Below are 25646 nucleotides of genomic sequence, written 5' to 3' on the forward strand. Positions count from 1 at the left end.
ATCAGCGTGATAAAACGACAGCAAATGAAAGAAACCACGTTTGGAAAAAAGATATTTGAAGTGTATTTTATTTGTTTAGTTGGTCTCACGTCCCGTTGAATAACACGGGGAGGCGGGGCTTATGACCTATACTAGGACCAGTCACCGGGGGGCGATCGAGACGTTTTGGCTTCACTTTTCAGGGCTTGTGTGGCACGCTTGTCTCAGACGACATCACTTCCTGTCGACCACCCTAACTTCTGCTGGGTGCAATTCACAACCTCTCCACTAGATGCCGCTACAATCACACACTGCATCTTTAACCACTTTTGGAAAGTACACCTCACATGCTAAATTAAACATACAATATAATGCGGTAATGTGACAATATATAACACACTACTGCTTGAAAGAGCTTATTGTTGGATATTACATATTTTGTCTTCAATTATTATTGTTTAAACAGTAACAGCACACCGTGCAGTCTGAATTAACTGTGTGCAAATGAAATGCACATTAAACTCCGCCCACATGAACGACATCATCAGATGTTCATCCACTGGTAAAGTAGCGAGTTTCTCTGGAAGCTTGACCACAACAGAATAAAAGAAAAAGAATAATAAAAGAACAAAAAAAGGTAAATATGACTCCTTATCTCACAATTCTGGCTTTTTTCCTACTAATTGTATGTTTATATTTCGCAAATTTTGACTTTTTTCCTCACTGAGAGTTATCCTCAAACTGGGACTTTCTTCTCTCAGAATTGTGAGATATAAAGTCGCAAATATTATTTTTTATTCCATGGCGGCAAGTTTCCACAAGTTTCACTTCAAAACGTTTATTCACACACCTAACAGTGTAAACAATGAATATTTACATTTAGATCACATCGCTCTTGCAAAAACTGATACATTTGATATGAAGCAAAACCTTTTCAGCGCGAAAACTTTATCAACTGTTAAGCTGAGCTGAATATTTTTATTATTAGAACTTAAAAAATATATTTCTGAATCAGATATGAAACAGATAATTGCATAATTATATCTTTAAAGACAGCCTGTTACTGTAATTGACGTTTAGTTAATCGACGGTTTCCTTCATTTCCTCCACTTTTATAGTTTTGCCCTCTTTATTAGCGTTATTTAGAAACAAAACAACTCATTCTGCATACCCTCCGTTTTACAAACTTAAGTACAAAATGATTTAGTGGCAATCAACATTTGATTGTAGATGCTGTATATCGAGTTTAATTGTATTTAATCAGCAATATTAATTTATAAACACTCAACTATAAACAATTAAAGCGTTGAGTGCGAATCTACCGATGACACAGTATTTCCCAACAACAAAGATAAAAACAAAGAGTGGCATTTACTACAAAAAGGTTTAATCTCGCATGAATAAAACACAAATACACATTAAATAAGAGATTCAGAGTGAAGTGTGTGTGTTTATGGTGTGTGTGTGTGTGTGTGTGTGTGTGTGCTGCCCTCATGTGGACGAACACCAGACCTGCAGGATGAAACCAAACCAGTATATACACAGTACAGTCATATATAGGGGAGCGCGGGGCACAACCTAACGCGGGGTTAGTTGTAACACGCTTGTTTTAAATACTTCCGCACATGTTTGGATAACGAAACTTTGTGTATTTACTAGTTGTCATATCAACACTATATAGAAAAAAAAAATCCGCCAAAATTATTTATTTTTTGGAAGATATCCATAGACATTTATTAAACCATAGCAAAAGTAAATTTCTTACTTAAGATAATTTTTCATCTCTATTTTTTTGTGTTTATTTAAAATAAGACAAATCTGATATTATTTTAATCTCCAAGATGTTATTTAACAGTTGAGATAGTTCTTTAATGCTTCGCTAACTAGCAGAAGACACTAGCAGGGTTTAAATCCCAGTTGTGCAGGCGGGGCATGTTGTAACACTGCGTTACAATGTGCCCCTATTAGAAATATGCTATTATATTCTATACTTTTATTAATTTTATTGAGAAAACGTGAGAAAAACGTGAATAAAGACTGAGAGTCAATGTTCAGAAATTACTAATTATTTATTTGTTTTGAACTATGTTGTATAGCTGTGTTTTCATGTGTTCGTAGTCAAAACTCAAAAATGAGTTTCTATTTAATTATTAAAAATTGCCATTATTTTATATGAAAAAGTTTTTTAATTGTATTTTATTTAGAAAATATTTTGGTTTGTTTTGTATATTTTTTTTATTAGATCAGATAACATTTTAAGCTGTCATATGGTCATGTTACAATGTGCCCCTGCACATGTTACAATGTACCGCACCTATGGGGCATGTTGTCACATTTCACTTCCATTCTTTCGGGGTATATCAAGAAAAAAGTATATACTGTATTGATAAAACAAAAACACATAATTGTAGTAGACATGTGGGAAATTAATGTGGGAAAAAATAAATACTCTGAACCATAAGTAGATTTACACAAACTGAGAAAGTCAAAAAGCGTTAGGTTGTGCCCCGCTCTCCCCTACACTTAAATTTTTTGAGAATACAAGACACAAACAAACACGCCTATCTTCATAATTCTAGTTTTCTTCTAAAGTTTTTAATTTGACCCAAATCAAAGATTTCACTGCACTGACTAGGCTACATTATGAGATACAGTAAAAGTCACTTTTCATATAATTTTTTCATGATTAATATTGCATTGCACTAATACCACACTGACCAACTGTCACATTCTGCCTTTTCAATGTCAGTGACAACAACAAGCATAATTAAAGCTGCAAGCAGCATTTATCGGGGTTCAAACAGTTTAAGGCCTTTAAGCACATGCGTAAAAATATATTACATTTTTTTTTAGCAAGCATGTGAACACTTAAAAAACTTAGGAAACAAAAAGTAATTTATAAAAGATCATATAAGAGATTCAGTCAAGAATCATTGTGAATAATGTATGTTGGATTGATGTTTATAAGGAAGTTCATCCTGATAATGCATTGTCAGCATTTGAAAGATTATTTTACCATTTGTTGGACAAACATGCACATATGAAAAAATATACAGTGAAGAATGTTACAGGACACCATGGATTGGTAATGAGTTGAAAAACATTATGTTTGAGAGAGATGTGGCAAAGGGTACAGCAAACAGAACTGGGAGGATTGGGACGTCTTTTGCAAATTAAGAAATCAAGTAAATAAAATTAATAGGAAAAAGAAAAGAATGTTTTACAAAATTAAAATAAGTGAATGTAAATATGATTGTAAAAAAATCTGCAGTACACTCAGTGAAATAATGGATAGGAAATTCCTTCTTTTATTGATACAGGTGAATCTTTTTTAACTATTTTAAACCATATGAAATTGGAAATTATTTAAGAAAAAAAAAATCATAAATAAAGTTGATAAATTAAGGGAAGAAATGTTGTTTGGCTGGCCCAGTTTGCCACATCTTTAATATCAGTATTGAAAAGGGGATTTTTCCTTTAACCTGGAAAGATGCAAAGGTTATTCATCTACAGAAAATTTGGTTTGAAAGTTAACTGTCTAATGGGACAATGTGTATTTATAATGGAAGCTATTCAGATGTGAAAGAGTTGCAATGTGGTGTGACTCAAGGAAGTTGTTTAAGACCAATGATCTTCCTTTTGTTTTAAAGTGTGTGGACAGTCATGTGTGCAGATGATAAAACATTATATTTACCTGCAACATCAATTAAGCAGTTGTCTACTGCTTTGGATGAAGAAATACAATTGGTCATAATGTAGGTTCAGAATAATAAGTTGTTTCTAAACTTGATAAAAACCAAAGGCTTTTATCATTTATTTGCATCAAACTGAATCAAAAGTTACATGTGTCTGTAAAGACTCTGCCTATTGAACAGGTAGAGGAAATAAGACTTCTTGGACTTATATTAGACAGTAGGCTGAAGTGGTCAAAACAGATATGAACATATGAAAATAACAGGTGGGAAGAGGTTTGCCAGTTATTAAGAGATGTGTAAACCTTTTTACCACAACACTGTATTTCTAAAATTGTGCAAAAAATGGTTCTTGCTTAGATTATTGCCCAGTGGTGTGGCCGAGTACATCAAGTTATAACACAATAACTTAACACAATTGTTAGGCTAACTAATTGAAAAATTACAATTAGTCCAGAACAGAGCGACACAACTCACTTTAAACTGTAATAGAAGAGCTAAGAATGCACTGGTCAAGGATTGTCTCTCTGCTTTGTTTTATAAGAAATATTTCTGTGTCTAGAGTTCCTAATGTCTTGTACTCTCAACTTTTGTATAATAGTACTAGTCATAATTTTAACGCCAGGCTGTTTTTTTAATTTATTTCCTGTTTCGAAAACCACTGCAAAACAACGGACTGTAATATATAGAGGAATTAAAATATGGAATGATTTACCTTTGATATTACACATTTTTTAACAATAAAAATTAGATATTTGGAATGAATGTTGGGTTAATATGTGTCATTGACTTAACTTTTTATTGTTGTTGATTAAATGTAGTTTTGTATATTTTACTTGTTGACCCCAGGAAGAGTAGCCACTGCCTAGGTAGTGGCTAATGGGGATCTAAATATACAAATAAACTTAGATGATTGATGAAAAATACCATTTACAGCATATACAGGTAATTTACCGAGGAAAAATATGTTTTTAAAAAATTTTTTGACAGCTATAGCACCATGTCTTGACTGATCTCCACCACTTTTATTAGGTGTCCTCAAAGTCTGCCCATACTGTGTCAAATTTGTTGTAAATATCTCATTTCGTTTTGAAGTTTAGACACTTATAGTTATGAGAGCATAAAAATGATCTATGGGTGATATTGGATTTTTTTTTGTCAGTTCCTATCATAATTTTGACATTTGGGCGTTATTGTTTAGCTATTGATCAATGTTTTCAAATTTACTGTGGTGTTTTTGTCTCGATCGGACTAACGGTTTCAAAGATAATCGCAAGTTTTTTAAAGTGCTAAATGACACAGTTACACAAACCATAAGGCGAAACCTGGCATGTTTTGTATCGTTGGACTCAGCAAGGATTCAGGAGTCTAAGGAGATCACTCTCGTGAAAAACGCTGGCTTGAAACTTCTCAGGCTCCTTCAGGGCATTGTGCCGATGACACGTACTGAGTTTTTTTGAGATACACCAATGTTCTCATAGATTATCATGGCACCCTGGACAAAGACACTGCATGCCAATTTTCATCGGACTAACGGTTGGGTGCGGTTATAGCCATTTTCATGATTTTTTTCCCTGTTATAGCACCACCAAGTCGCCAATTGTCGCAATTTTTTTTCATGTAACCTGAGATTGAGCTCATAAACATGTGTTCCGAGTTTCGTGAAAATATCTCTTTCCGTTCACAAGTTATAGGTGTTTTAGTAAAAGTGGCCCTGGTCACATTGAACATTTTGGACCCCTTAGCGACTGTGAATTGAAATTTCAATTTTTTTTTAATGATTATTGAGTCACTGTCCAGAGAATATTTCTGCAGTGGTTTGGTTCTGATCAGGCCAAAACCCTAGTAGTTCGCAAAAGTAGGTTTTTCAAAAGGCCTCAATTTACTCAAAAAAGGTGCCTGAAGGGGGAGCAAATCCTACTAAACGCATTGACCCAAGGATTCCAACGATAAAAGACACTTGAGCCTACATCTAACGGTTTAGGAGTTATGAGCCATTTCGTACTTTTGACCGCTGTAGCACCCCCGTCAGGCCGATTGGGGCGGGCCCTTGTGACGTTGTAGGCGGTGTGAGTACTACCAGCCCCCGAAGTTTCAAGTCTCTATGACTTACGGTTTGGTCTGCCCGATCATTTTTATATGGACAATGCTGCATCATGCACTGAAAAAAGTGAAATGTGCAATTCATTCAAAATATATATTTGCATTGGTCCAATGGAAAATTGTGATTTTCAGTTTATACCTTCTGTTTTCACTTTGTCTCAAAGTAAGTGTTACGCCCTCTAAAAGGATATTTTGGATTAACTTAAAAAAATTGATGTAATTTGTTACAGCTAATTTTTTAAGTTTTTCTCAAATTGTATTTATGATTTAGTTAAAACCATAAATTTTGATTAATGTCAAACCAAAATTTTTATTTTTTCCAACTCAACGTTTTACCTTAACCCAAAGTACACAGCAAAAACTCCAGTGTTAAATTAACACTCAAGAGTGTTAAAGTTAATGAGATAATTAAGTGATTAATTGAGTGATGATTGAGCATTATTGAAGACACCTGATGTTAACAAGCAGAATCACTGAAGGAGAAAATCACAAATTGTAAGTTACCATTATGGTGATCATTGTTTGCTTTAGTTGGACTCTTGACCCATATACGTTTACTTTAGACTTTGTTTGGCTGTTGTATCTGAGTTATAACTGACAGATGAGCAAAGTAAAAAAAAGTGATCTGATGGTGTTGGTTATATTATGACAATCATCATTTGAACTTGATCACTGATCACATTAAGATTGTTATTTCTGACATAGGTTTATGTTGTTGGTTACAACATAACTGTGATTCTGCATAAATATCCAGAATTTTAGATATAATACAAAGGATTTCTTAAAAGTTGTTTAAAAAAAAAAAGACTTTCTTTTAGGCACACACAGACGTCAAGATTCAGTCTATGCATCTCAACAATGGTGAGGAGCAGAATATTCAATTAGGAAAAGTAAATTACATAGACAATTCAGATCATAATTTATTCATAATGCAATGCATGATGGGAGCCATTAATGAGTTGTGATTGGTGGCAGCCACTGCAACATGCTTTATTATTGTCACCATTGTTGAGATTCACAGGCTGATTATTGATGTCTGTGTTTCTAAATAAATTCATTTGAAAGTCTTTTGATCAGAACAATGTTTATTAAATATTTTGGATTATAAGAAAAATACTGATAATCATATGCTGTAGAATCGCAGAGCTGCTGAAATTAACAAGTTAAACCAAACTATCTCAATAAGTTTCATTTTTCAGATCACAGCATGATTATGTCAAAACATAACCAACACTCTCAGATCACACTTTTCTTTGTTCATTTGACTGTTATAAATCAATAACAGCAGACAAACAAAATCTAAAGTAAACATATAATGGTCAAGAGTCCAACTAAAGCAAACACCCATCACCATAATGGTAACTTACAATTTGTGATTTTCTCCTTCAGTGATTCTGCTTGTTAACATCAGGTGTCTTCAATAATGCTCAACCATCACTAAATGAATCACTTAATTATCTCATTAACTTTAACACTCTTGAGTGTTAATTTAACACTGGAGTTTTTGCTGTGTACTTTGGGTAAAGGTAAAACTTAAAATTTTGGCTTGACATTAATCAAAATTTATGGTTTTAACTAAATCATAAATACAATTTGAGAAAAACTAAAAAAAAATTAGTAATATCAAAAAGTTAATCCAAAGTATCATTTTTTTCAGTGTGGGAAAATTAACAATAACAACAGTTTAATTATAATAAACTAATTATAAACTCCAGTGGTCAGGCAGCAGTAAACTTTCTCACTGCAGACTATAAGGTGAGAAATGTTGTGTAGTCCCGACCAACAGTTTGTTGTAGTCCTTAAACAATTTCTTTAAAAGCAAATATCTCCCTTTGCTTTGAACTTTGAGCATTGTAACTTTGCAGATGTTGTTTATGCTCAAACAGCAACATTACACAACGTTCGAAAAGAGAAATCGTAATCAACCAACCCTTTAAAGTTAAAAATCCTAATGGGTATGATGAATTGTGAGATAACCAAGATAGAGATAGAACCAGATAGAACGAAATCATTGTAAAGAGGTACAGGGTACCATCCGTTGAGTTTTTGCAGCGATTATATGTCAAACAAGTAACATCAAACGTATTCACCCACCACGCAAACACAGTTCAATCGTTTGTATGATAGAGAAACCTGAGTTTCCAACGCAGCTTGTCACAAGTCCATCTTTCTCAAAGTCAATGATTATAGTCAATAAACATCCACAAGAAGTTCCACAGGTTTAAGCAGTTCGAAGACGACAAACTCAGTCAATAATCCATTGATAATTCCCACGCACATTAAGCGGTCGCATAAAACAGCCCAATAGAGAAACTTGTCTCAAGACTTATTTAGCATGTGCTCAATTAGAACAAAAGGCTTAAATGAATAGCAAAGAAAATAACTATTTCTCCTCATTCCCTAATTTGTGAATAAAATTTCAACACAGAATCAGTTGCTATTTTTATTCAAAATGAAACTATTTACATTATTTAAGCTTGTAGAAGAGAACTAACATTTCAATGTGAATGTAGGGTTGCTCACAACTTGACCAGGTTAATAGATTTATATCACCACTGTATTAAATTGCATCCAGATTCACAGTGCATCACACTTGTCTCCAACAAATATGGGGCAATATGTCAACTAAATGCATTGTTTTTTGGTGGGAAAGGTTGGGAATGTTCCCTGTTAATATAAAAAAAATAAGACTTCAATTTAGGTTTTACAAAGACTCTTTAAAATTATTTACCGACTGAGCAAATGATTAAGAAATGACAGAACAATCAAAACAGTTTATGTGTAATTAAATGCCCATACTTTTGCCAAATATATACTGTAGTTATACATGCCAATTATAGTCTTCTCCAGTCCATATACACGTTTGTGAATAATGTAACATCACATCATTGTTCTCTTTTTATTCTGTTCACAAATGCAAAACAATATTTCAGAACACCGGAACCTTGAATCTCATCTATTACGCAGTCTCACAGTTTGACATGTCTGTCATTGGAAAGCACCATGCAGTGTTATGAATAATTAAGAGAGTGTCTTCTCATAGGATAAGAAAACTCAGTCTCATGAATATTATTGAGACACATACGCGTCTTAGAAGTACTATAGTGCATGACACAATGTAAATTTTAAACCAGGAAGATGAAAATAGCGAACCCCCTCGAACTTCTAAAACATGTTTTGTCCCTTATCTCAAAAATCAGTTTTAGCTAGTATTTTGCAAATGTAATACACAATGTCTTCACTACCACCAACAGCTCCTCCAGCAGCTGCTCCAACAACAGGAACATAGGAACCCCAGTCACGAGCTCGCTTTGCTCTGTTTGGTACTTTTGCTTCAGCTTCTTCTACAGCTTTAGACACTTCTTTCGTTAATTTTTCACTAAATTCACGTTCTGCTTTTTTTCTAGTTTCATTTAGAATTTTCTCCTGAAGCTTTTGTTTGTCCTTCTCGTGTTTTTCTTCCAGGAATTCAATGAAGTTCTGTTGTTGTTTTCCTAAACATTGTTCCTTTCTTTCATTCTCCTCTTCAATTTGTTTCTTCTGCTCCTTCAGTTTTCTCTGCATCTCTTTTCTAAGGTTCTCATGGGTCTCTTTCTTGACCTCTTCTTCTCTCTTTTTAAATTCCTCTTCAGTTCTTCTCAGTTCATTCTGAATCTCTTGTATTTCTCTCTCATTGTCTTTCTTCATTTGTTCTATTTCAGCTTCATATTTGGTTTTCAGCTCTTCTTCTTTTCTTTTGTTCTCTTGTTCTTTTTCTTTTATGATTCTCTCTTGTTCCTCTTTGATGTTCTTCTCCACCAGCTGGAACATCTCATTGGTGTAAAAACTCCCTCCATTTCCTGCCACCATTCGGTCAATCTTCTCAAGAAGCTCAGAAACCTGCATCTGATCTTTAGTCTCGTTGTTGTTGAACACATGGTATCTGTGACCACACTGCTGGACAATGTTCTTCAAACTATCATCATCTTTGATAAAATCTTCAACCCTTGTTCCTCTAAGTTCATCTCCTCTGGTGAACAGCACTATGGTGTACATTCTGGATTTGTCTCCAAAACTCTCCTGGATCATCTTCACTGCATCTTTCTCCTCTTGAGTGAATCGTCCCAGTTGAATCACCAGCAGAAACACATGTGGACCAGGTGCCGCCATTGAGATGCACTTCACAATCTCCTTTCTGGTCTCAGCATTATCAACTCCAGTATCAAACAGGCCTGGAGTGTCGATCACAGTGATCTGTCTTCTGTTGAACTCAGCTTTTTCTTTCTGACACTCTCGGGTCACTGAGCGTGAAGTCAGTTTTGATTCAAATGTGTCTCTTCTCAGTATGGTGTTTCCCGTTGCACTCTTCCCAACACCCGTCTTTCCCAGCAGCACAATCCTTAGATCATCATCATGTGTTACACCTGCTAACCACAAAGGGAACTGTCATTACATTGAAATTCTCTAGAAACACACACACTAAATGCTTATCCTCTATGATTTTCTATCTATACATTATTGTTCCATGACAGGTTGGATCACTGTGCCCCATTGTGCCCTGAGACCAAATCTGAGGGATTCTGCTTTGTCGGGACATGGGACAACTTTTTGAGCAATGTTTCTGGGCAATGATGCAGGCAACGGGCAACCAGGTGAGACACAGGGCCCACAACCAATTTAAATGATCCATTTGTTGGAAATTTGTTGCCCATTCTCAGTGTAAAAGTTCCCAAGCAACAATCGCTCTGCAGCATTGCCCAGCAAGATTGCTCAAAAAGTTGCCCCGTGTATCATCACCTTTAGGGACACCTGTTATCATAAGAACAGAAACACAGCATATGTGCTATCTGACGAAGGGGGGTGTGATAAAGTCTGCAGCAGGGGAATGAGTGCGAAGACAAGCTGTAATGAGGAGGTCATAAAGTGCATGATGACTAAAACTGTCTCTATTTCCAGTAACTGGTGGCCTGCAAACCTGGGAGAGGAAGAGAGAGACTTCACACATTTGGACTGTATTTTTGAATTCGTGTTTTGATGTGCGAGGCTGAGCACCCGAGTGGATTTATTTCTGTTATTATTGAAACTGAACAAAATGACTTTCTCTCCACACTGACTTCTTCATCATTTTTATTTGAACGGTTTACATGCTAATCTACTGATTGTCTGTAGGAGTTTAACTTTCATAATGTGCTTGTTTGCATTTAGGATTGATTTTAAAGTACTGTTACTGGAATATAAATCACTCAACGGCCTAGGACCTTAATACATTGCAGATATGCTCATGGAATATAAACCATCACAGGACAAAAACAGATCACAGGATCAAGTCAGTTAGAAATACCAAGGGTTCACTTAAAGCAAGGAGAGCTTGTTTTAGCTATTTTGGATCCAGCTTCCTGAAGAGATCAGATGTGCTCCTACAGGAGCCACATTCAAATCCAGACTGGATCTGTTTAGCTTTGCATTTACTGATTGAGCACTGTGCCGCTGTACGCCCCACTGATTGCACTTTATCTTATCTATGTATCATCTTTTTACTCTTAATTATTTTTATAACTCTTTTAATTATCTTTGTTGTTAAGATTATTTTTGGTTAGGGATGTTTGGATAGAAAAGGTTGAGAGAAAGGAGAGCGATATGGGTTCGCACTCATAAGTGAGTGAAGAGACGCCAGGCCATCAGAGGCAGACCCATTTTTGGGTTTTACGCTATGGGGGCACTTAAGCCATATTGGCTCATGGGAATGAAGAGACAATAGAAGAGAGTGGTTTAGTGTAACATCGCGACCCTGACTTGATTTTGTTCCACTCCAGATATGAGTACCCCGAACTTAGTGATTCAGGAATCATGTTAATAATTTGTATACTCTGATTCTATTGTAATCTTTATTTCTTCTGTTGCGATTATTCTAGGATTTTTTTTTATTTCTTTTCTTTGTAAACCACTTTGTGTGTGAAATGGGATATATAAACAAACTTGTTTGAAATTTAACATTAAAAACAAAATGAAACTGTGAAATTATTTTAAATTGTAACATTAACAGTTCACAGACTTTAATGAACTCATACCTGCTGTTGATGGACTTCTTCTCAGTTCCTCTATTTCAGCTCTGTGTTTGTTTTTCTCCAGTTCCACTCGAGCCTGAAGGTACATGAAGGTGGTGTAGAAACTTCCTTTGTTCTCTTCAACAATATTCTCCACATACTGAAGTAGAGCTGGAACCTGTGAGGGGTTCTCTAAAATAAAATGACGACCTCCAAATGTCTGGATAGAAGTCTTAGTAACTGAAGTGTGTAATATATTTAGATTGCTAATCATGCTCTTCACTTGGATTATGACAACCATGAGGTGGTTTTTGATTCTTGAGCCGAATATCTTCTGGATCTCTTCCATTTCTGTTTTGTCTTCATCAGTCAGTGGACCAGCAGGAATAATGAGGAGGAAAACATGAACTCCAGGATCACAGAGAGACACACAGCGGAGAGTCTGACGCATCACTTCCTCCTCTGAGAGCTGATTGAGAGCTGGAAGCTCCACCAGACTGATCACACGATTTTTCATTTTTCCTCTTATATATTTAGATACAGTGGCCTTCAGTGTTTCATCACTTCCACACAGCACCAAGTTCAGCTTCTGTTGTCTGGTGACACTTACACCTCCTTCAACAACAACAACAACAACAACAACAAAGTATTTTAATTGCTCTTTTTAAAATTGTCCAGAGGTGGGTAATCCAGGGGCCAAAGAGTAAAAGTCCTGCCATATGTTTATTCCACCCATGAACTCAGTCAGCTGATTTCACTAATTAGTTCTCTCTCCTGTCCGAATTAGCAAATCCAGGTGATTGGAACAAAATACTGAGGAGGACTTTTACTTTCTGAACCTGTAAACCTCTGAGACTTACATTTTATTATTCAGATTTATTATATGAAGGATCAAATGGAAACTTGCATATACTCAGTTTATAAACATACCCGTAGGCTGATTTTGCTTTGCACTTGTATTACTCACTGTAACAAAAAGAAGAAGAAGAAAAATCATTTTTCACCAACTTAAACTCATGGTACATACAACTTGAGATGATAAACACTTCAGTACCAATGTCATGATTCAGTACATAATAAGGCATCATGACTGAAACCTTGTTTAACTGTTGTCTAATATCTGTTGACTTGCGTCTCATAGAAGCATCTCTGCCCACACTAAAAATTTAAATGACTGAAATATAGATGTCTATTTATATGACATGCTTTTTCCATTATTTAAACTATGGAAAATTATAAGTATAGGATCCCTACATTAGACTGTATATATTATCAAGTGTAAAAACAAACAAACATGTTGTTATACTTATCCATTAACTTGAAATATCATGTATTATCTGTCCCTGATGTTCAATAACCTGGTGTCAGAATATTGGTTATGAATACGTTGTTAAAAAAAAAAAAAAAAAAAACTTACAATAGGATCCTATCTTTGGTATTTTATGAAGAAAATGTTTTGTTTTCTTCGTCTCTGTATGAGTTTCTTGATGTTGTGCATCATCCTTTAAATCAGAATCTTCCTCTTCCTCTGTTCTGAGTGAAGAGTCATCCTCCAGTGTTTCTTCTGCATAATCATATGGTTCACATGTGAGAAAATCTTCATTGTTTTCTCTTAGAATCTTCTCTAACAGTTGAGATATTTCAGAGAGACATTCCTCTGTTTCATGTTCAAGCTGCAGATGTCCTCCTCCACAGTCGGCATTTAACTGTTGAATTAATTTTTTAACTTTCACAGATGCTCCTTTAGCTCTCAGTTTCTCTTTATCAGTCGTGATCACAATGGTGCGTTTAATCGCCTCTTCACTGAATTCTTTCAGGACACTTTGCACTCTTCTCATGTCCTCTTCAGTGAAGTCTTTATATTGCAGTACGAGTATGAAGACATGAGGTCCTGGATCAGACAGAGACACACACTCTCTCACTGTCTGTGTGATCTGATGATCTGAGATGTGTGTCTGGAGCAGTTGAGGACTGTTGATGATGGTCACATGTCTGTCCTTCAGTCTTCCTCTGACTCTCTCTACAACATCTGGAGGAGCTTCACTGTCAAACGCTGCTCTTCCTAATATGAAGTTTCCCAATCGACTGTTTTCTGACACTCTCTTCCCCAGCAGAACAATCCTCACTGCAAAGAGTGAAACCATATTATGCTTAATTCTCACATCGCACACTCCTAACACTGCACATTCCATACAGAAAAATCTTATCAAACATTGAACAGTGTTTAGACAGTTTCACTACCATTAAATACCTGATGCTTTCATGACAAAACCATAATGTCTCATTTAGCAACAATTAACTTGCTGCTGTATTAAATAGCTTAACAGATCTATCAATAAAATATTACTGATAAATTTGTCACAATAACAGTCACAGCACTCACCTATGGGATCAAATTCCCGCCAAATATATAGCGGTCACGTATAAAAAAATAATAAGCGTGAATCAAAAATTTAAAAACACATGTAAAAATATATTGCACAAACTGAAAAAAAAAAATGCAAAATGATCAGAATAGCAAACAACGTGGTCACGGATCAAAATATAATAAGCGTGAATCAAGAAATAACAAGCATGAATAAAAACTTTAAACACATTAAAAGTTATTTTGCACAAAACTTGAACTTATGGTCATGCTTTCTTAAAAAGTATGTTTTCGCTCTTCTTTCTATGTTCTGCGCTTGCTTTCCCAAATGTTGCAGTTCGAGTTTCATGTAAATTAGGGCGGGCTTAAGCGTCACCATTGGTCCACTAGTTCTAGATTGACAGCTACTCCTCTAGCCAATCAATCAAAGAGGGGAGTTGACGTCACACCAATGCGACTCGTGGCTACTGATGCTTACTTGTTATACAGGAGAAGACGACCATCAACTCAGTTGGCAAAAAAATTTCCGTGGCAGGACACCTTTAAACTGCATGTGTGCCTGCAACTCAACCTGTTGCCGGTATATACGTATACCTGGCAATATGGTATCATTAAATTCGTCATCCTAACGACGACCTGTTACAGTTATGCCTGTCTGATGATCCATCATTCACCTCTAATAATCAATGCACTGGACCTGGCACCGCGAGCGTCGATCTTCTCCGAGCAGTAACTTGCCACCACCTACCGGCTGTTTTACTTTCATATTTAATCAATAACAAGGATGGGTAATGTCGGTCCTGGGGGCGATATTTTTTTTCCCAGGATGGTAGGGGAAGACTCATGAATATTCATTAGGGAAGTCATCCCTGATTGGTCTTAACCCCAGTGACGGGTAGGTTTAGGGGCGGGGTTGGGATAGGTCATCACATAGACCCCAGTGACGGGTAGGTTTAGGGGCAGGGTTAGAGTAGGTCATCAGACCAATCAGGGATGACTTCCCTAATGAATATTCATGAGTCTTCCCCAACCATCCTGGGAAAAAAATATTGCGTCCTGGGGTGCTTCTCATTTCTTATTTGTGCATCCTCGTTTCCTTTCCTCGCGTCTCAGCTCCGCCCCCTGTAGGATGCGAGGGAAGGCTGCAAGGAAAAGACGCGAGGACGGAGGAATCGAATGTAACTTTTTTTTATACATTGGAATACTTGATCGCTCGAGCGTCACTTCATCGCATCATCAGCAGCGCTCAGAGGATCTACCCTCATGTTGTTGAAGTTTGTTTATTTAAGAAATTCATAATAAATAATAATAAAGCAAGATACCCTGTTGAAATATGTGAGACTGTTGCCTTTGGCTTGCTCAGTTGGGGATATTTTGGGGATATTTAATTTTATTCTATCAATCAATAAATTTCACTAGAAACAAACTTTGTTGTATTATTTTATTTTAATACTGTGAAGCTGCTTTGATACAATCTGTATTGTGAAAAGCGCTATACAAATATACTTGATTTGATTTGATATGTGTGGTTTATTTAAACTGCAAAGGTAAAGTATAAATTAAAATGATTGTGACCGATGTGAAGGGGGAGGAGAATTTAGACGTGCGTCACGTTTAAGTCATAGACTGTAAAAAATATGGACAAAGCGTCTGTGACGTCACCCATAGACTTTCTGAAGAACGGGTTTGAAGCATAGACATAATAAATACATAGACGCCCTATTGGCCGCTTTGGAACGTTGCTGCGATACGTCAACGCGTCCGCCATTTTGCGGAGGGCAAGACTGCGCTGTAATCAAATGCAAGTAAACAGGTGAGCTGCGGTTTTTCTGTATAAACCCCCCAAAAAATATATTTATCAACCGATTTCAGTGGTTTGTATGTGGTGTACAAAAAAGTTCCATTTCTAGTTATTTAAAATCTCGATAGTTAGACTTATAAAATGTATTTATTTTTAATAAGGAATGGCCAAAGCTCAGGGTTGTCATGTATTTGGTTTTTCATTCTTGGATAAGAATGGTGAACACCCCCATACTGAGATATAATTTGATTTTCACATTAAATTAAATAAAGTTTTCTTATTGTGGGAAAAGCATATTCTGTCATTGACCCGATTTTAGCAATAAAAAAGATAACTGATGGATCCTTTATGGTAATACATGGTACAACTACAGTGCAATGCAAATACCGTAAAACTTCAAATAATAGCCGAGTCCCAAATAGACGCCTGTCTCTTTTAAACGCCTGGTGTGACGACAGGTTTGGGTAAATAAAGGCCGGTCTCAAATAGAGGCCTGGTCTGTTTTTTAGTATCGGGTTGTATTTGATCTTCTAAAACCCGTCAGATCGTCTGTTCTATGTTTTGATTAGATTTCACGTGACAGACGCAACCGTTCATGAACGATTGATCACTATTCGCGCGCGCGCGCGCGTGTGTGTGTGAAGAAGAAAGAGGAGATAATATATTTCATTAACTTCGGGATGTTATCCTTAGGTATGTGGCCTCACTGGCCTGACAGTAGCTTCTGATGGAAGCGAGGATCACCTTATCCATTGTTTCAAAGAGGGAGAGCCGTGCGCATCTGGGCGGGAGCTGTTAGTGCAAGCAAGGCAGGCAAAAGTTAGCGGAGGCTGGAGAGGGAGAAGTGGAGGAGAGCGACGAGGAGGAGGAATTCGCCAATGAACTTGTAATTGAGGATCGCGGGGATGATGATAGTGATGAATAGAGTAATTTTCTATCACATGATTGCAGTTGTTTTACAGGGTAGCCTTCATTCTTTCTTGTTAATAATAATAATAATAATAATAATACCTTTTATTTATGGGCGCCTTTCAAGGCACTCAAGGACACCTTACACTATAGAACAAAGCAATAAGTACAAAACATACAAACACATCGATGCTATACATCATACAATCATTTCATTAAAAGCTATTCTAAAAAGATACGTTTTTATCTGAACTTTAAAACAGGAAATTGAATCCATTTGGCGAATGTGCAAGGGTAATGCATTCCACAGCTTAGGCGCCACACAACTAAAAGCTCTACCACCAAAGGAACTCATCTTGAAGTTTGGCACAGACAATAAGTCTGCAGAAGATGATCTCAAAGATCTAAGAGGTGTATACAGATGAAGAAGATCTGACAAATATTGAGGAGCCAGATTATGAAGTGCTTTAAATGTAAGGAGTAATATTTTATAATGTACACGAAAATGAACAGGAAGCCAATGTAGATGGTAAAGAATTGGAGTTATGTGTTCAAAACAACGTGTACGAGTTACAATTCTGGCTGCTGAATTCTGTATTAACTGTAGTCTGTGAAGCTGTTTTTTCGGAATCTCACATAAAAGGGAATTACAATAATCAAGCCTAGATGTAACCAAGGCATGAATGAGAACTTCAGTACAGTGTTGAGAAAGTGAAGAACGAAGTCTAGTAATATTACGTAAGTGAAAAGATGCAGTACGTGAAATATTATTGATATGGGAACTAAAAGAAAGCAAACCATCAAAAATAACGCCAAGACTTTTCACCTGGCTAGAGAAGTTAACCGGGCAATTATCAATGAGCAAGGGGAAAGATTGAGCTTTAGATAAAGCAGACCTAGATCCAACAAGAAGGGCTTCAGTTTTACCTGTATTTAACTTAAAAAAATTATTAGTCATCCATATATTAACATCCTGCAAACATTTAGTAAGGTTAGAAGGGGGATGAGAAGCATTTGGTCTTGTGGATATGTATACTTGTGTGTCGTCGGCGTAGAAATGAAAATAAATACCATAGGAACGAAAAATATAACCGAGGGGTAGAATATAAATAATAAATAAAAGCGGACCCAAAACAGACCCCTGCGGAACGCCGTGAGTGACCGAGACAGGCTCTGATTGAGCAGTCTTAATCTGTACAAACTGTTTTCTGTCACATAGATAAGACGAAAACCAAAGTAAAACATTATTAGCTACTCCAATGCAGGCCAATCTTTCGAGTAATACTGAATGACTAATAGTGTCAAAGGCAGCACTAATATCTAAAAGAATAAGAATAGACAGGAAACCAGAATCAGCAGCCAAGAGAAGATCATTTGTAACCTTAACAAGAGCTGTTTCTGTACTATGATTGGATCTAAAACCTGACTGAAAATGCTCATAAATGTCGTTATCTTGCACTGTCCCAGGGTGGGATTTCTCCTGTTGGAAGCAGCACTGGCAGTCTCGCATCAGAGCATCTCACTGGCTGACAGCAGAATTCTAGTTGAGTTGCTACTATTCTTTCAAGGATTTTAGATATAAAAGGCAGGTTAGAAATGGGCCTATAATTATTTAGATCATTAGGATTGGCACCAGGTTTTTTGAGAATTGGAGAGATAGAGGCCATTTTTAATGATGAAGGAACAGTAGCAGAAGATAATGAAGAACTTACTATAGCTGTAATAATATGAGAGATTGAATAAGTACAAGACTTAACTAAAACAGTAGGTAAAGGATCAAGTGAGCAAGTAGAAGACTTAGACTTTGTGATCAACTTAGTGATGGAATCAACTGAAGGCAGCTCAAAGTTAGAGAAAGTTTTAGCAGGGGCAAAAATATGATTATGTCCAATTTGATAATCACTAGACATTAAGTCAGAATTAAGTAGTTCTTGATGAATATTGTCAATCTTAGATCTAAAAAAATTTGAAACAGATACACATTGATTGGGAGAAAGTGAAACAGTATTGTGAGGTTTCAACAGTTTGTTAAAAGTACTGAATAAAGTCCTTGTATTACTTTGTCCATTGGCAATGATATTCGCATAGAAAGATGATTTTGCGCTTTCCAGCTCAGCCTTGTAAGAAACCAGATGCTCAGAGTACATCTGTTTGTGTACTTCAAGACCAGTTCGTTTGCATAGTCTCTCCAGTCGGCGACCTGAAGCCTTTTGATGTCGAAGTTCTGGAGTATACCATGGAGACGAGTTGACATAGGATACAATACGAGTTCTCATAGGAGCAACATTGTCAAGTATTTGAGAAAAACTATTGTTATAGAAATTTACCAAGTCAGATGTAGAAGAATTAAAACAACAATTGTTTACAGAGTGATCGATCATTCCATCCAAAACATTAAGATCAATATTCTTAATATTACGAAATGAAACAGAGCGTTGAGACTTAACTTTTGCCAATGGAAGACAGATATTGAATAATATAGGATTATGATCTGAGATAGAAGATTCAATAGGAGTAAAATTAAAAGGCTTGACACCTGAACAGCATACAAGATCCAAAATATGTCCCTTGTTGTGTGTTGGAAATTTAACAAACTGCACAAGGTCAGCACTATCCAGAATTGACTTAAATTCATTATACTGAGTGTTAGTAGTATTGCCAAAATGAATATTGAAATCTCCCATCAACATGATGTTCGGAGACAGGGTACACAGATGTGTCAAAATGGTAGAAAATTCAGTAAAAAATATATTCATAGCAGATGCTTTTGGTGGTCTATAAATCGTGACAACAATAGTGGGAGTTGAACCTTTAAGCTGTACAGCCAATATTTCAAAAGATGATGGCTCCTCCGATATAGAAATTGGACAGACTTTATAACTGTCACGATATATAAGTGCAAGACCGCCTCCTTTACCAGTACAGCGAGGCTTGCATGTATAAGCATATCCAGCTGGTATTGTTTGATTTAAATGAAAAAAGTCGTTAGGCTTCTGCCAAGTCTCAGTTAGAGTCATAAAATCAATGTTTTGGTCTTGAATAAGTTCATGGATAATAGATGTCTTATTGTTGAGTGATCGAACATTAAAAAGAGTAAAACAAAGTGGTGCAGAAGGTGCGAAATCTGACCTGGGCAACGGAGTAAGCACTTCATAGTCAACAGATCGCCCAGCATTTTTCGGCAATCTTGGGTTTGAAGACCAAAAAGACCGAATTTGTCCAACACGTTCAGATTTAGCAGAGCTGAATCGGATATTCCGCTGAGACCCACGGTGAATGTATTTCGGTCGGCGTATAGGATCCGGATGATTACCGCTATGCAGCAGCAGTGGAGTTATGACAGGTCTAAGTTTGTATAGATCCGCCACCGAGTACACCAGACAAGGAGTAGCACTGAACAATGCAGAGGAGAAAATAATCCATAACAGCAGTTTGAAGAGCCACATGGTGAAGTCTTGTTGAATTAGGATAGACAAACCCAACGGTGATGCCAAGCTGAAAACGCCAATCTTCCGCCACGATCAGGAATAGATATCACTTAAAATCCGATTCAGAGTTCCAGGAGTGAAATAATGAACGGAGAGGCTGGATACAATTTCCCGACTTAAAAAGATTCAATTACAAAAGGAAAACAATAAAATAACCGGTGAGTAGCGGCAACCAAAACGTGCCAGCGTTCACTCAACCGGATGAAGGTTTGACACAAATGTGTTTTGTGAATTGTTGATGTGTTTCGGGCAACAAGTTCATATGCTCGATGGATTTTAGCGGCTGTCACATCGTTTCGTTTTTTATGGGTTTTTTTTATTTTTATGCTGCCAATAGCCAAAGACATTTCTTACATTAAATGATTTTGTTAAACACATTCGAATTAATTATAAATAAAACATAATATAATGTGGTAACCTCCTACTGTCATGCTTGAACATATCAACACTAAATTAAAGGCCTGTCTCTTATAGACGCCTGTCTCAAATACAAGCCGGTGCAGTTCGGCGATTTGGGTAAATAGAAGCCCGGGCTATTATTTGAAGTTTTACGGGTAGTAAATATAAAATAAAGTGAGAAGTAGGCTAATAGTAAATAGTTTAGTCAATAAAATAAACAAACAGTATACAGCAAATTAAATAGTAATGAAAAGTATAATTATATAATATCATAAGTACTAATATAATAATAATAATATATTGATAATAGCATATAGTTTATGTATAATACTATAATAATAGCAATAGAATATGAAATATCAATTACAGAATATAGACAATAAAAAATAAGTTAAATAGTTATCCATCTTGGAACATCTTGGGAAATCCTAACCCCGCCCACCTTCTGACGCAGCGCGCGTCACTCAGCTCGCTCTGCTACTCCGGTTATCTCTGTGTATATTTTAGGCAACGAAATATGTTATAAAACACCACACTAACTATTTTCGTTTTCATTTAAAGAAATCTTAAACATTATAGCCACACAAATGTGGTTCAGGCAACGCGTATTGATTATATTCACTGCACGTTTGCCTATTTATAAAAAAACTAAATATAAAACACAAACCTGCCTCTTTTCGTTTTAAATATAATATAAAAATATTAAACATTTTAATATGGTCCAGGCAATATGTGCATTTGTACTAAACAACAGATGTTGCAGTAAACAACATTACAGATCATATTCGTTGTATTAAAATTTAAAATGACAAAACTCAACCCAGTCTCTTTTTGTTACATTTCAGTTTTATCAATATTAGCCATTATAAAAGTAAAGGTACAAGAAGCTATACAAATAGAGCAAACAATTCAGTCAAACATACAAAGTCAGCGCTCTAGTCTAACCATACAACGGTAAACTTAAATAGCTTATAAAGTTATGAAACTTCCCCTCAGCCAAAACGATTGACCAGGGAACAAATTATAGATTCACGAAACCAAAAATCGCCCGTTAGAAATACACACGATGAATTATATCTCATGTTTAACCACTACAGAGACGCCAGAGACAGCGGCAAACCTCATAACGACAAGCCGAGGAAAGGCGGTCATCGCTGGATCTCACAACTGGATACAATTTTCATAAATCTTTATAAATAAACCACAGATTTGAGCTTTAAACTACTACATTCTCGCCTGAAAAACTCTTAAAACTACATTTCATGATACAGAAACAGTAGTATTATATGTCAACTGTATTAAAAAATGGCGCTTCTTATGTTGTCATTCTCCGTGGCGCTGCCTTGTCAGCTGTCAATCAAGCTGTCAATCAAAGTTAACCACGCCCTTATTGTCATACATTTTATATCTAAATACGATCTAAACTAACGAGTTAGAAAAAAATTCACCCCCCTCACAGTTGTCAGGCACTCGGAACCTATCGAAAAATACAATAAAAGTCCATGGGACCAACCTGTAAAAACATGAATTTATGCTGTGAAAACGGACATTTTAACATGGGGGCTATGGACATTTGCTCCCTTTTGGGACCTGCCCCTAGCGGATTTTCGATGTATTGCAGTTTTTCGCACTTCCGGGTAGGCTTCATTTTTCAGATCAGAATGTTGCCGCTTGGTTTAAGTCGATAAAACTCTTCCGCATAGGATCCACCTGTGTATCCTCGCTCATGACTCCTTATGAAGCCTCCTAACTCCTCGATCCTCGACTCCTCGCGGTGCAATTAGAGAATTGAGATGTCCTTCAAGATGGCTGAGCTCGATCGGTTTCCGGGTCATAGGATGGAGGACGGAGGAGAGAGGAGACAAGGAGGGATATTGACAAGCACCCCCAGGTGCGCAGAGTTTAGCTCCTCCAACCCTAACCAAACACACCTGAACCAGCTAATCATCGTCTTTAGGATATTTAAGACAGGTGAGGTTTTTAATCGGAGTTGACGCTAAACTCTGCAGGACAGCGGCACTCTAGAAACAACGTTACCTATCGCTGATGGAGATGTTGCTGTATTCAAATTTTAAGCTATACTTAAAACATTAATCCTAAAGTAATATGCAATTATGTAGCTATGCAAGTAAACACAATAAGTTTGTAATAAATCACTGTATTAAATTCAACTGGTTTCTGTATATCTTCTCTGTAACACAATCATTTTCAATAATCTTGTCAAATTTGGCGAGGTTAATAAAAAAAGGTAGGCAATGCGTAGCGGTGACAGGTCAAAGTCCTAAAGTCTTCAGACAATGGCCGTTTTAGTTTTTGCAACGAATTGTAGCGTTTCATAACTGCAGGATGTTTTACTTACAGCAGCCTTAGCATATTGACATCATGAGCCAAGTAATATTGTTTAACACCAATTACAAGTGTGCACATTAACATTCTCATGTATCTCAAAAAAGATGAATTTAATTATTAATGTCTAGAGTTCAGATAGCTTTACTGCTTGAAAGTCTTTGTAAAGTTAAATTTAACTGCCGCCTTCCCCTGTATAAGTAAGTGTAGCACTCCTGAAAAGGAGTAAGGATTAAAGAAAAATGAAATAAAAGAGAGCGCAGCAGTGCTTCTTTGTTGTCATATTTACTCAGAATGAAGTGCATCACGGCGCGCACCAACCACTGAAGTGTGCAGTGACGTAATCACGCTGGTATGCCAGGCGAAAATAATTAATTTAATAAATTAACATAAAGCACAAATAAGAAATTAAACAGTATACAAAAGTATTAGAAAAATAACATTTTAGTATATTATAATGGAATTTAATAAATTGTACAAACATAAACAGCTTGTACTCCTACATAAGCATCAGTAGCCACGAGTCGCATTGGTGTGACGTCAACTCCCCTCTTCGATTGATTGGCTAGAGGAGTAGCTGTCAATCTAGAACTAGTGGACCAATGGTGACGCTTAAAGGGACACTTCACCCATTTGCATTAAGCTTTGTATTGTTAGAAACCCAGTCATATATTATAATAAACGTGGATTTTTCATTCATTTTTCCCTGAGATGGGAGAAATAAGGATTTAAGTGTTTTACTTCCTGCTTATTATGACGTAAAAATCATCATTTTGCGTCATAATAAGCAGGAAGTCACATTGCATTGAAAAGTGTAGAGACTACAAACACTAGCTCCTCATTATTCCAGGGGGCGGGACCTGCTCACGCTACAGGCCTATTACAGATCAGTGACTTCACTTTCTGAAACTAAAACCAAGATCCTCCATCTTGTTTGGAAGCTAAGCTAACAGGCACTGTGGAGACAGATGTGAAGATATGACAATAGCAGAGGGTAATGTTACTCAATTTGATGTCGAAGAAGAGGATTTTGGAAGTCTGATGCTTGAATCAGGTGTTTGTGGCTACCTTTACAAGCCGCATAGCGAAGAGCAGCCGAGGCAGAAGACCTGCCTGCCGCGGACGAGAAGCCCGGACTGGCTCGAGCTGTGGGCGGACTGGTGGCGCCGGTGATCTCACTATGCAACTACGAGCACAGAGATACAGTCCGTCTGCGGCAAAGAATTTAAACGATGCCAATTTCTCCTGGACGAAATCTCTGAATCAGACGAGGACACGGACGTTTGTGTTGTGAACCATCCTAGTTTCGCACCGCATCTGACTGAACATCCCGGTAACGTTACCATGCAATAATTCACCACTTCGAAAGAAATACAAATGAGGAGTAATTCACTAATGAGTTCACCAACTAACTAACGTTAGACATTTTGTGTGAAATGAATTTCAAGCTCCGGTGGTAGCTAGCCTTATAGACAGATGAGTGATTCATATGCTGTTCTGGATTAGTGGGAGTGGCTTGCGCAGCTGTGCAATGTGGTGCATTGTGGGAGTTGTTGTCTTTCATACAAATGCGTCCTGAAGTTACTTTCTTTCTTTCCTCGGTCAAGAAGGCACCAAATTCAAAATTTATTTTACATTTCGACTACATATATGACCCACTTTCAATAAAGATCAATGTTCCCATGGGTGAAATGCTCCTTTAAGCCCGCCCTAATTTACATGAAACTCGAACTGCAACATTTGGGAAAGCAAGCGCAGAACATAGAAAGAAGAGCGAAGAGAAAAACAGCACAAGCGTACAAAAGAGTAAAATATGAGCAGAAAATGCAAGAAAGCACAAAGTACACAGTAATAAAACAAAGGAAAACATACTTTTTAAGAAAGCATGACCAAAAGTTTAAGTTTTGTGCAAAATAACTTTTAATGTGTTTAAAGTTTTTATTCATGCTTGTTATTTCTTGATTCACGCTTATTATATTTTGATCCGTGACCACGTTGTTTGCTATTCTGATCATTTTGCAATTTTTTTTTCAGTTTGTGCAATATATTTTTACATGTGTTTTTAAATTTTTGATTCACGCTTATTATTTTTTTATACGTGACCGCTATATATTTGGCGAGAATTTGATCCCATACTCACCCAGCTAACAGACTTTTGTTATAAGGACGTTCTCCAAATATTCAGTGTTGGTTCTGGGAACATGAAAAATGTCCAGTTTTCTTGATGTTAGAGAAACGTGTTTTAAAAGGTATAATGTTCCTCAAACGCTCTTTCAACTTAATTTTGATTTTAAATTCAACATTATAGGATGCTGGGATGAAATTCAACATTGATTTCTAACATTCCAAGAACATAAAAATATCCAGTTTCCTGAATGTTACTAGAATGTTATTTAAAGGTTAGTGTGATGTTCCTGTAACATTCTTTCAATCATATTTCAAAAGAGTAATAAGAACACAAACTACAACTTTATTCAGACACAGCCTTAGATGAACTGAAGATAAAAGACATTAACTCTTCGGAGTCTTGGGCTATTTTGG

At 36.4% G+C, this 25646-nt stretch overlaps 2 protein-coding genes across 3 annotated transcripts in view; both read right to left on the minus strand.

Moving 5' to 3' along the window:
- Nucleotides 1-1452: 1452 nt before the first annotated feature.
- polr2f (RNA polymerase II, I and III subunit F) overlaps nucleotides 1453-25646 on the minus strand; it is a 59219-nt gene continuing 35025 nt past the window's right edge. The window contains exon 6 of the transcript XR_014627792.1: nucleotides 1453-1491. The gene's annotated coding sequence lies outside the window, so the exon portion shown is untranslated. The remainder of the gene's footprint in view (nucleotides 1492-25646) is intronic.
- Nucleotides 8211-25646, minus strand: part of LOC311291786 (GTPase IMAP family member 8-like) — a 32095-nt gene continuing 14659 nt past the window's right edge. The window contains exons 4-7 of one of the 2 annotated variants that reach the window (XM_084411057.1): nucleotides 13215-13922; nucleotides 12728-12763; nucleotides 11822-12412; nucleotides 8211-10177 (exon numbers count right to left, since the gene is read on the minus strand). In XM_084411057.1, coding sequence (XP_084267183.1) covers nucleotides 8964-10177; nucleotides 11822-12412; nucleotides 12728-12763; nucleotides 13215-13922 — 2549 coding nt within the window. In that variant the 3' untranslated portion in view covers nucleotides 8211-8963. Of the gene's footprint in view, nucleotides 10181-11821; nucleotides 12413-12727; nucleotides 12764-13214; nucleotides 13923-25646 lie in introns of both variants that reach the window. The other variant, XM_084411056.1, reaches the window with a different exon arrangement.

Source organism: Rutilus rutilus, assembly GCF_951802725.1.
Source record: "Rutilus rutilus genome assembly, chromosome: 1".
Lineage (NCBI taxonomy): Eukaryota > Metazoa > Chordata > Actinopteri > Cypriniformes > Leuciscidae > Rutilus > Rutilus rutilus.